Raw genomic sequence first — 12,653 nt, 5'->3', positions numbered from 1 at the left:
ACTTCATTTTTGGAGAAGTAACTGAATGTAGGTATAGCATTTTTATGGCATAGATTCCATAGCTTAGTACATATCTACTTACTGGATTCAAATGTGTCTTCCTTTGACTTTAGTCTGGCCTTAAAACAAATCGTGACATTTATGCATATCGTTTTTCTTTTATTTATCTGACAATTTTGTTGTTGGATATTGATACTTTTGGGTGTAAATTGCATAGAAACATTTACTTCTGCCACATCACGAGACCTAAACAAAAACAAAGAGGGAAAGGGCCTTGAAAATAATATCAGTGACTTTTTTTCACTTACGAATGAACTTACAAAATATCCAACATTCAACATTAAAATACATATAGGTGATGGTTTAGACAAGTAATTAACTATACATTCTATACACAGTACCAGTAAAAAACAAATTATAGATAAAATTGTCACAGGGCTTCCTCACAGTGTTGTACTTGCTCCAGAACACTTACCAGATGAAAGGAGATATATTAAAAGTCATTTAAGCAACTCTTTAGAGCCAGACCCATTTTAAGAGATGGAAGAACCACACCTTTCCTCAAAGGTCTCTCCATATATATATGTGAACATTATTGCATATATCGATATGCAATACATATTATTGCACGTGAACTGGAGGGTACTGTGCCATCTCTGAGGCTGTGGGTGGACAAATAGTCTCGGATTCACCGCCAGTTTGCTTCACTTTAGCTCCCATTTGCCCCTGTTTGTTCCACGCATTCCTGCCTTTTCCTTTGCTTTAGCTCCGATCCTTTTCAGCCTCAAGACAGCAGATGCCAGTGTAATAAACCATGAGAAAATTTAGCTGGCAAAACAACTTTCTTTAAATTTTTGATCTAAACAATTCAGTGAAGGGGCATATAATTGTATTCATGGAGCTTTTAAAAAGACAAACTACCAGATGAAGGTAAGGAGAAGCTGGCAGCCTGAGGATAGTTGCAAGACCTGACAAACTGGATCATCTAGCAGGTGAGTTATGTGAAAGAGCTGGCTTAGCAATTACCCTTAGCAGACAGAGAAATAGTTTTAGTTGTACTTTAGAAATGAGGGATTACATATTACCTTCTTTATTTCTCTCACCGAGATTTTTATCTTCTCCTTTAAAAAAATATATTGAATATTATGCCATCTGAATCATACTCTTTTGTAAAATGGAAAATTTAGGTAAATTTTTCAACAATTTTCTGTACTGAGTCAGACTAGAGTTTTCTTATTAGGAAGTCAAATGTGTTTTCTTAGTGTTGCCTTTACATTTGAACTTGTCCTTGGTATTGCTGATAAGTTAATGTGCAGTATAGTATGAAAATGACAAGAAATGAAAGTGGGTTTTTTTTCTCCTACTTTACTTAGTGCCAGCAGTGCAATTGGTTTCTATTTTGAATATGGTTATAGAAGAACAATGTCTTCATATTAGGCTAACCAAGTTTCTAAAACTTTATTTATTGAAACTATATTACTATTTATACTCATTCTTCCAGAGATACATGAAAATATGAAGATTCATAGCCAGTGTCAAAGCATCAAACGAAATCAGTAAACTCATAACAGTCCAAGCAGTAGTGCATATAAGTTCCACTATTATCTCAAGACAAATGTTTATTTTTTGGCCTGGCAGCTGCTGTGAGTATCCATACCAGAAGAGGGCAGCCCCTCCAAGGCCTCCAATAGTGACATCAATCAGCCCGTCATCATTTAAATCCATTTCTCCATGCACAGACTGGCCGAAAAACTTCACTTTTTCCCCATCTCCACCTGATGCAATACGCTGTGAAAAGAGGTTTATACGGTACATATTGAAGGAGTCATATGATAACATTCAAGAAGGATTGTTTGAAGTTAGATGTCTTTTAGACTCTTTAAATCTATTACATTTTCATTACTATACTCTTGGATACCATGGTGATTAACACACTATAAATTTTCAGAATTGAAAAGGACTTACTTTTCTGGCTGTACAGAACATTTCTGAAGGTTTCTATTACAAACAGGTAAATACATTTTCTAACAATGTTAGACTCAAACTCAGTCAAATCAGTATGAGTTGAAAACTACACAGCATTTTTTAAAAAAATGTCATAACAGTTCAAGTTATGGTTTGATATTATGTTGTGAAGACACAGGAAAACAGAATTTGTATAGTGTATCCTTTCAGCACCTGCCAATCTGTGAAGCTTTACTTCATACCTGCGAATATTTTTTACTAATTGTGTTGCCACGGCCATGATAAATATAAACAGCTCCCCGATGATCATCTTCTAAGGGAGAACCTATTACAATGTCATTGTATCCATCAAGGTTGAGATCCTTCACTGCAGCAATTGCAGTCCCGAAGCGTGCACCACAAGGCTCATTCTTGAGAACTTTGCAGGTGTCCTGTTTCAATGGTGAACAGCATGTTTGCTTTATGGGCTCGAGACTCATCTGATATTCAAACTTGGTCTGTAAAATAACAGATTTAGAGTTTGTGGATTTCTGTCTACATTTTATCAACACAGGGTTTCAAGAGCTCGTGTCCAAAAGACAAACTAATGAATTAAATGAAACAATTACATCTTATTCTTAGTGACTGAGTGCATTGTAGAAATTGTAATTCTGTAACTATAATTCAAATGTTCATTCTGAGGTGAGAAAGACATTCTTGCTCTCTCTTTTTCTGCCTTTAGATGCTTCTGCATAATTCTTGAAGTCAGAGGTTCACATAGTATCATAACAATATTTAGATGTTGATGTTGTAAGAAAATCGTTTGATTCTTAAGACAGTGTAAAGAGGGCTTCTGAAGGCATTCTCTTAATCTGAGAAGTAAGCCAAGTTTCTGATGAAACACAGATGGCAATACTGTTACAGCAGAACAAAAGACACTATTTTTCTTACATAGAGTGACTTATCTCCTTAGTAAATACATATGCCATGGCCAAACATGTATTCTTCTGGTCCAGTGTGCATTCTAGACCAAAACCACACATACACTGTGGTATGTGACCAATCTTTGCAAGAGATTGGTCTCACGAATTCCATATTAGAAATCAGCAGCAGCTTGCTGCTGCTAAATCTTCTTAATTTGGAGATAGATAAAAGGAAGCAGGGGAAAAACAAATTTCAAACCCTCACATTATTGGAGTACAAAGAATTCTAGTTCTCTTGACAGCCCTATTCACCATCAATTTGTTGTTAGCAACATATATATAGAAACTGGAAGAGGTCCTTGTGAAATAGATCCAGCCTCTTCAAATCCCTTCCTTGCAATAGTATTTTAGGAGACCACCATTGCTAGAACATATTTTGGTAAGTCTCATAATGTTGAGCTCTACCATCCCCTAATCCAAGAAAGCAAAAAGAATATGTGATAGGAAATCAATCCTATAAATTTGCATCTATGACATATTGCAACTTACAGGATATTGTGCTTATCTAAATAACACATTCTATTAGCAAAAAAAAAAAAAAAAAGAGAGAAAAAAGAATTTGAGAAGGTTTTAACAAATAATCTGTATTATACTCTTGACTGTCAAAATAATGTTTTTTTGTTTTCAATAGGTCACCTTCTCCAGCTCTAATTAACATATTTCTTTAAAAGAAGGATATGAAGACAGTAAGGAGCATGTTCTGTTCCTGATCAATATACATCATCCTTACCTTGTTCAGACCATAAACATATACTTTCCCTTGCTCCTCTTTCTCAGTTCCCATATACATAGGAGCTCCAACAAGCAGAAGGTCTGTAAAGGAGTCCCTATCAATGTCAATTGTGGTAATAACACCTCCAAAGTATGATCCAATCTGCAGGAAAAGAGAAGGTATCAGAGACAGAGTCATTAGCATCATGCAACATTGCCCGTTAAGAGACCTGTTTTATGGTTGCTTATAATAATGCCAAACGTTAACCATAAGGCAGAAATTATCTTTGCTAGACAGATCATTCTAGATTTGCTATTTGCAAATCCAGATTTGCAATTTGCAAGATCTTTCAGATCTGTTTGCCATTGAAGCTTGTTTTCTGTTTTAGAGTTTGCTGTCAGATCTTTTTTTAATTTAAGAATGGTCTGTTCAACTCTTCTGAATTTGAACAATACAAAGAGTGCCTTCTACCTGCTATGGGGACTAGGACTTCTTAACACAATATTTGATTATGGAAGTATCCTGGGGAATCTAGTTTTCTCTTCAGTCCCAACAATAGTACATAGAAGAATCAACCATTGATGTTCTTAGGCTTGCCAGGGGAAAAAGATAGCATGGTGGACAAAAGCTCTGAGACAACACTGTGCAGGCAGTCTGCAAAATTCCCAAGTCAGCCCTAAATTTAGAGGAACAAGATCTACACAAATACACAGATTAGAGTCATAGATTGGGTACAGCCTCTGGGGTTTATCTGGTTACGTTCACTTCACAACTAAGCTGGATGACCTGCACTTCTTTTACACTCAACATGAGAAGCAGTCTTTTCTAGTGCAAGATGCACTTCATCTCACGGAATATGCTTCAAATGGGCCAGATCCTTCAGACCTTAAAAATGCCCTTTTTCCTTCACTGACTCCAGGAGGACTGATTTATTCACTGAGTTGCAGTCATCAGCTATAGGTGAAAGTTATATAACCTGAATTATCGTGACCGCGGCATGTACTGCAGCCTGGGGATACCTGTGTAGGCAGGTCTTTCCACCTTCATGTGCATAACATTATACTACCATCTTTAATTACATGATTACATGGTTGGCTGTTGTTTGGTTTGGTTTTTTTTTTCTTTCCCCTGCAGGAAAGCTCTCAGTGAGCTGCTACTTAATATTACAAGTAGTAATTAAATATTTCACAATATCCCACTGATGCTCTTGCACAGAACCTTGCTTGTTGCACCCACTTCCTGTCAGTGACACACCCCTTCCACCCAGCATACAGAGAAAATTGCAAGTACAGAGATGGGTACAACCCTATGGACACTGATGAAGGCGGAACCCTTAAAAAAAAACTTCCAAGGGTCTCTCACTACCATAGAGTCCACTTTCCATTACTTACTGTACCGGAGCATTGCCTGATCTTTTGAGCCTCTGATCCTTCTGATCTTACAACTCTGTTTCTCATACAGAATTTTCTTTTGAAATCATTACTTCTCATGCCATAGCATTTTATGTTAATTGTGAAGGCATACTTACTTGTTCTCCATTTAACCTCTGAAGCACTTGTACCTCCCTTCCTTTCATTTTATAAATGATAACTTGGCCAGTATGATTGTATCGTGGTTGTCCTGCAATATATAGTACATCTCCTGGTGTCAATGCTGAATTCACAGTATAGCCTAGGAAGCAGAAAATAAGTCAACACATAGTACAGATAGAATACATCAGAATACTTGCTGTGATTCAGAGCCTTTTTAAGGCTTTCTTCTACAAGCAGATGTATAGCCTTGCTTATGCTACTGAGTTATAGCAGAGTTAAATAAAAGGGCTGGATGTGTATTTGCTTAAAGTCTCAGAGTCACGAGTACCGCTGTTACTAAAGCTGTTCACAGGCTGGTGAGTCCCGTTCACTTTGCCATTCTTGCACAGCATAATATGATGGTACTGATTAAATAGCTTGGGAATAGTGGGTTGAAAAGCTACTTTCAAGGAACAGCTGTCACTAGTTCACTGTCAAACTGATGAGATCTTCCAAATAGGAATCTGGATCCACTTTGAACCCAGCTCTGTTTAATATTAACAATTTAAAAACTTTTAAGTGAAGGAAGACTTAAAATATCTGCAGATGACTCAAAACTGTGGCATGTATTATAAAGGATAGGATCTAAATTTATAATTACTTATCAAATTTCAGATATAAAAAAATAGCTAATGGCATTCTGCAAAGAAGAGAAACAGTGTACTTAGGGAAAAAAGAAATTATTCTAGTGTTGACTCTTCATCAGTGAACGTGTGGCTTAAATGAGATAACACAGCAAGCAGAACAATGAAGTATAGAAAGAAAGACCTAGAGGAGAGGGTAAGGCCATTGATGCTTTTTGGTAGAAAAGGCTGAGGAAAACAATAGCCTAATAATATGCAAAACATTATTATAAAAAATATACTGATAAACTGTTGTTCTTGCCCATTGAATGACAGAAAAATTTATGCGAAGTTTTAGACTGAATGTTGTATAACACTCTAACTATCAAGACACAGAAAAACTTGACAATAAGACTTGAGGAATCTGTGAAATCTCTTAACAGATTAGACATCTCTTGGCGAAAGTCTAGATATACCTACATCTGGAAGTTTTTGCACTAGTTTTTTTTATTGTAGAAGTAGTAAACTTTTTTTGAAGAACAGGAAAATCAAACAGTAGACCACGTACAATGTCCATACATTACACATTTTCCTGAGCTCCTAGAATATAATATTGTGTAGGACACTCTTTGTAAATGAGAGAGTGTTGAAAAGTGTTATAAGATAGGCTATTTCTCTTACCTAGATAGGCTGCAAGGGGTTCATTTTTTTCTGATAGCCTATCACGAAAAGTGTCATTAGTGGGCATTGAAATACCACTGTCCTGCACCATAAGCACTGTGCCATTCCAGTCATATGCTCCAACCGCTCCAAGCATGATCCAATCCTTATGGAGAGAGAGAAAAAAAAAAGCCCGTTCCTTACATGAATCATCTTTAGTCACTCATTGATCATGATGATCACATTTCAGCACTGCTTCCTGTATATCTATCATTTTTAGTCCTGCTTTTCCTGTCACGATACAACACTTACAAGCATACTATGTCCCTTACTTTTCTTTTTTTTTTTGCATGTATTAAAAAAACCCAAAAAACATTCAAGAAAAACATCAGAATGAAACACAGCTCCTGCAACTTCAGCCCACCATTCCAGGCCAAATACAAAGACAAAAGGAATTTAGCAAAGCTGATCAGAGAATACAAGACTTAAGTGCCCTTTGCAGACAAACTCTCAAAGACTTCAACCTTTCTCTGCTGAATCTGTGAGACTTGTACACTGTGCAAGAGCTTTTTTTCAATAAGAAATGGTTTACTGACCCACTTCTGAAGTGAGATTCTGGTGATAACACATCAGATATTTGTGAACTTGAAGACTATGCTCTACCAAATAAATAATCTTACAAATCACATCAGAATAGTACTTGTTTCTAAGGTATGAATGGGAAGTACTTTAAAAATAATGAAGTATTTATGTTAAATCATACTTAAGGGCTTTTATTTTCTTTTTACTAGGGACATGCTGAGCTGTCTACAATGTCATGTTGACAGTTTTCCTATGTTTGCAGTTTGTCTTGGATTGCTTGGTGTTTGCTCAGTTCAGTTACTCTCTATTGTGCTCTTTCCCACTGTCCCTACTTTTTCATATCTTTAAAGCTTAACTGTTCCCAGTTATTTTGATCTCATGTTAAGTTTTAATGTCATTTGTATCCACTGAGCAGATGATCATAATGGAAACATTTTGATTTTTCAAAAATAAATTAAAAATATAGGGAATGATTTTCTTCTAATACAAATTGCTAGGGATTTTTGCATCTCAGTTTAATAAATATTTACCTACTGCTTGAGAACTGAGATATTCAATGTGTTAACAGAACTAAGAATATATTATGCTACTAATAATGCAGATCATATACACAACAGAAATATCCTTTTTATATATATTCTGTCTCAATTTCACCAATACAGTGCATTATATATGCATGCATTATTATTATACATTAATATTTAGAGAGGATAGTTTTATAGTTCATAGAATCATAGAATGGTTTGGGTGGGAAGAGGCCTCTAAAGATCATGTACTCCAACCACCCTGCCATATGTGGGACGTCTTGCACTACACCAAGTTGCTAAAAGCCCCATCCAGCCTAGCCTTGAACACTTCCATGGAGGAAGCATCCATCACTTCTGTAGACAATCTGTTCCAATGCCTAACCATCTTTCTTGTATAAAACTTCTTCCTTATATTCAACCTAAATCTACTCTTTTCCAGTTTAAAACTGTTGCGTCTTGTCCTGTCATTATAGGCCCAGGTAAAAAGTCTTTCAGTGTCTGTCTTAACGTATTATAGACTGTTCTCCCAATAGATAGTGCCATGGAAGCATTACATTTAGAGCTCATGTGATGAAGGTACTTATTCTCTTAAGATTTCATTGTTTGTAATAATTCTTTACATATATTTTATGAAAAAATAATGAGAAACTCCAAAACTTCCAACATATAAAGTCCAACAGAAATGTACAAAGAATTCTGAAACATTGATTCCAAACACTCATCCTTCTACTTTGAGTTTCTATCTTCTGACAGTTTGTTTACCTGAGAATAATGAGCACTGAAACCAGCCTGAGACATTTCCATTTCAAATGACGCTGCCTGCTGGTCTGTTGTTGCTATTAAACAGAAGAAATTAAGTTTAAAAAATAAATTAGTTTAAATCTGAAAAAGTATCTGAACAGTGTAATGAAAATGCTGATGTGATAGTAAAGTATAGAATAATCAACTGGAATAGTCAATGAATTCAATGAATATAGTTTGCATAGTTTTTTATAACAAATAGTGAAATTGCGATCTGTGTAATATGCTATCATTAAATACAAGAGTTTCCATTTTAAGATCATGGCTCAAACTTGTCCAACAAATATTTCTGGGCTAAAACTGACCAGATTTGACCTCAGGCTGATAGCAAATATGTTTGGAATGTTTGATTAATATAGTTAAGCCATTTTCCACTTGAGCTAAGTGAACAATAAAACACCAGCCATGTAACCCTGGGCTTGTATTCAAGCAACTAAAAATTTGTAGGCAGCTGGAGGAACTTTAAATGAAAAACACTTGATGTTTGTATGAATCTTTGCAAAAAAACAACATAGGAAAATCTCAACTGTCCCAGGTTCATAAGCCTCCGGGAAGGGCTTGGAAACTGTAATCTTGTCCAAAAATTTACATAAAAATGTTTCTGATTCTGTTGAGTGACTTTGAATAAAAAAAGTATCAGGTAACTTAGTACTGGTTTTAGTATCTTGTCAGGTAGTCATATGTTAGTTATGAAATTCATGGGTTGCTTTGCTCCCAGGTACACTTGAAATATCATCAGGGAAGAGAAAGGTCTGCCTCTTCCTCTACTTAAAAGCAACAATAGTCAAGGACTATTTTGACACCTTAAGTGGATAAATAAGGTAACTATATCCTGCATATTGATTCCTCCTTGAGAGCAAGATACAGTAATGTGCTGTAGAGGGAAACTATGAAATCTGCTCTGATGCTTATCCAGGAACAGTTCACAACTTGCTACCAGCTGAGTGTTGAGGTCAACCTCCAACTGTGTAAATGAAACTGAGGCACAGCAAACCATGACTGCACAAATTTCAAGCATCTGGACTATTAAATAATACTGAACTTTTGACACTCAGCAACTAAACCACAGAGGCTGCTCCCTGAGACATGATATCTTTGCTAATTTGGGGGCTTTATAGCCAGTCATAGGAAGGAGACATAAAATGTTTGATACACAAACATAGGCCATCATGTTTCACAAGATGTATCTGCTTTGCTAAGTCTGAAAAAGTCCGTGTTAGGCATGAAATTTAAATTACAGATTTGTTGCTGAACAATATTTTCATGCAGTAAAGGATGCTCCTTAACGAGCTAAGACAGGACTTTCACAGTCTGAGACAGAGGACAATGTTGATACTGTTGGTGTGTGCAGCTCTGAATGTTGCTTAGATAACGACTCTCAGTCTAACTTTCCATTGAGTTTCAAACTGCCAAGCACCCTACAAAAGACATTTTGTGAAAATGCATTTGTGCCTGCCTATGGGTTGGACAAAATATAAAATTGCTGTTAAAACCAGAAGTCTGTGCCGTGAGACACAGAGGCATATGGAAAATATTATGTGTAAAAATCTACTGGCTGTCAAACATGTTTTTTTGTTGGACTGAAGTTTTTAACACTCTCTCAATTTTCCTTTGTGTTTTTTTTAAAGGCAAAACCAAAAAAAATTACAACTCACAACATCCAAGGAAAAAGAAATCAAACACATCATGACACTAAGAAGTAGCTATTTAGGTTGAGAATTTAAACAGCTTTATATAAAAAATTCTGAGATTGAAGGTTCCTGTGACCTCCATGTCACACACATAAGTTAATTCAGCTAGTGTATAGGGTTAATTAATCTTTTCCACATTGCCCACATCCAATAAATTGGATTGTCTAATCTGCTTTTCTCCACTGCCACAAAAATGCATCCATGGAGACAGCTGCAAATCTAGAATTGCCCCCGAAATACTTTGGAAGGAGACAGGAAATAATGCCTGAAGAATCAACAGAAACTGATTTAGTCAGCATCTTCTAGCTCCAAACCATTGGAGCAACTCAACTTTTCTATTTTGACAAAACACATAGATCTTATTTTCAGTTTCTACTGATTCTATTGCAGCCAGATGACGTGATTTCTGGGACTTTCATACATGGAGGAGCCAACATTTCTTGTGTCAGATCACAGTCTTAAATAAAAGTCTTAGTGTATCTCTGAGTTCCTACTGTAAATCTGGAGTCAAGAAGCCTATTGGGAGTGGTGAAATTCCCTAGCTCATCTCTTATGATGTGGATTATCACATTCTTCATTTCAAATATACATCTTTTTGGTAATACAGCCAAGTTTATATAAAATAAAAAATTAAAACAAGGCAAAGTTACCAAGACATAAATGTCCGAACAGTTTTAATAGGTTTATGTCAAATAAAAAGTAATAATATATAAGAAGCACATATTTGTTACCGCATCTTTTCCAGAAAATTAAAGCAGAATTCAAGGATTATTGCAGAACTTCTTGATACATTATACTTAAACTACTAAAATACTGAGGGACATCATGATGAGGATTAGTCACCTCAAGAGCTGACTATCATACAAACAGAAAACATTTATACAATTTAATCAATTTTACCACCATCAACATAACTACACTTGTTTGGACATTTTGTTAAGATACAGATTTTGTTTAACGTTCAATGTTTTCTAATTTTTTTTCTTATGGTTAGAGGAATGAATTACTATCAAACAAAATGTCAATGGAAAGCTTACAGGTCATGACATAAAGCATTCCCCACCAGCAGGGTGTTAGAGCAATTTAGCCCATTATTTGGAGGATGGGGTTTCATGTGATGGACAGGCACTACATAATCATAGAATCATAGAAACATAGAATGGTAGGGGTTGGAAGGGACCTTTAGAGATCATCTAGTCCAATGTCCCTGCAAAGGCAGGTAAACCTAGATCAGTTCACATAGGAACATATCCAGGTGGGTCCTGAAGACCTCCAAGGAAGGAGACTCCACAACCCCTCTGGGCAGCCTGTGCCACTGCTCCCTCACCCTCACAGTGAAATCGTTTTTTCTTATATTTAAGTGGAACTTTTTGTGTTCCAGCTTCATCCCATTACCCTTTGTCCTGTTGCTAGCTACAATAGAAAAAAGGGATTCCCCAACCTCCTGAAAACCACCATTTAGATATTTGTAAATATTAATAAGATCTCCTCTCAGTCTCCTCTTTTCTAGACTAAACAGCCCCAGTTCCCGCAGCCTTTCCTCTTACGAAAGATGTTCTAGTTCCCTGATCATCTTGGTGGCCATGTGCTGGACTCTCTCCAGAAGTTCTCTGACCCTGTTTTGCTGAGGAGCCCAAACTAATGGCCACTGATTGCTAAATGAGACAAGGTGGAATGTGACAAAGTGAAACCATCTCTTCCATTGGCATCTGGTTCTTTAAAGGGTTGAGCTATGGCATGAAATCTTGAATTTGAGTACACAGATATTCAAAAACTCAGTCATATTAGGTCTTATATCGTTTGTGTATTGTCAAGATTAGAGGTTGATTAGCTTTTTATTCTATATCCATTCTATTTAATAGGTGTAGCAAGCAGATTTTATTCTTCTAACAAAAGACAGTGACTTTTGGCACTTTTCTAGCAGTACAAAATACAAATTGAAGACAATTTTGAAGACAAACAAAAGTTTTCAGTTTCTGTATGTTCTTTCTAGTAAACAGGCACTTAACAAAAGATTCTCATATTTGGTAAACTTCGAAGTACTCAATGAGCTTAAGTAGGCTAAACTTTGGGTTTCAGAGAGATTAAAATGTCCCCAGTTTAATTTGCTTCAAAAGTGAGGAAACAAAATATTCCAGAAAGTAAAAAGAACATATAAACAGGAAAAAAAGGTAGTAGTAAGCAACTAAAAAGAGTACTATTTGATCAGGCTAATAGATACAGTAAAAAAAGTTACCTAAATATGTCTGAGAATTATATCTCTGATTAAATAAATTTTAAAATACTCTCTCATATTTGTACTATTTCTTGACATTCAAGTCAACATTATCTTTCCAGCTGTAAATGACACTATTCCAGCAACTTGGAAAGTTGAGATGTTGACATAAGCAAGATCAAATAGATGGATGTTTTCTTTGTACGACACAAATCCCTTCAGAGTGTTAAGTTTAATTTATAACCAACAAACTCAATCTTCAGTTATCAGTACTGCTTGAAACAAACAGAGATTTAGACAGTGTTACCAAATTTGGATGGAGAATGTAAGTAGAAATTATGAGACAATTACTCTTCTGTTATAAGATTTTCAAAGGAAAAATGTATCATGTCAATTCTATACAC

The 12,653-nt window shown here is 35.8% G+C and overlaps 1 protein-coding gene across 1 annotated transcript in view; it reads right to left on the bottom strand.

The window, feature by feature from the left end:
• The window catches only part of ITGA1 (integrin subunit alpha 1), an 81,944-nt gene that overhangs the window by 24,500 nt on the left and 44,791 nt on the right, over positions 1-12,653 (bottom strand). The window contains exons 10-16 of the mRNA XM_062017452.1: positions 8,305-8,378; positions 6,455-6,599; positions 5,168-5,310; positions 3,658-3,801; positions 2,208-2,462; positions 1,658-1,788; positions 83-246 (exon numbers count right to left, since the gene is read on the bottom strand). Coding sequence (XP_061873436.1) covers positions 83-246; positions 1,658-1,788; positions 2,208-2,462; positions 3,658-3,801; positions 5,168-5,310; positions 6,455-6,599; positions 8,305-8,378 — 1,056 coding nt within the window. The remainder of the gene's footprint in view (positions 1-82; positions 247-1,657; positions 1,789-2,207; positions 2,463-3,657; positions 3,802-5,167; positions 5,311-6,454; positions 6,600-8,304; positions 8,379-12,653) is intronic.

Source organism: Colius striatus, chromosome Z (genome assembly GCF_028858725.1).
Source record: "Colius striatus isolate bColStr4 chromosome Z, bColStr4.1.hap1, whole genome shotgun sequence".
NCBI lineage: Eukaryota > Metazoa > Chordata > Aves > Coliiformes > Coliidae > Colius > Colius striatus.
This window is presented reverse-complemented; position numbering and strand designations above follow the sequence as displayed.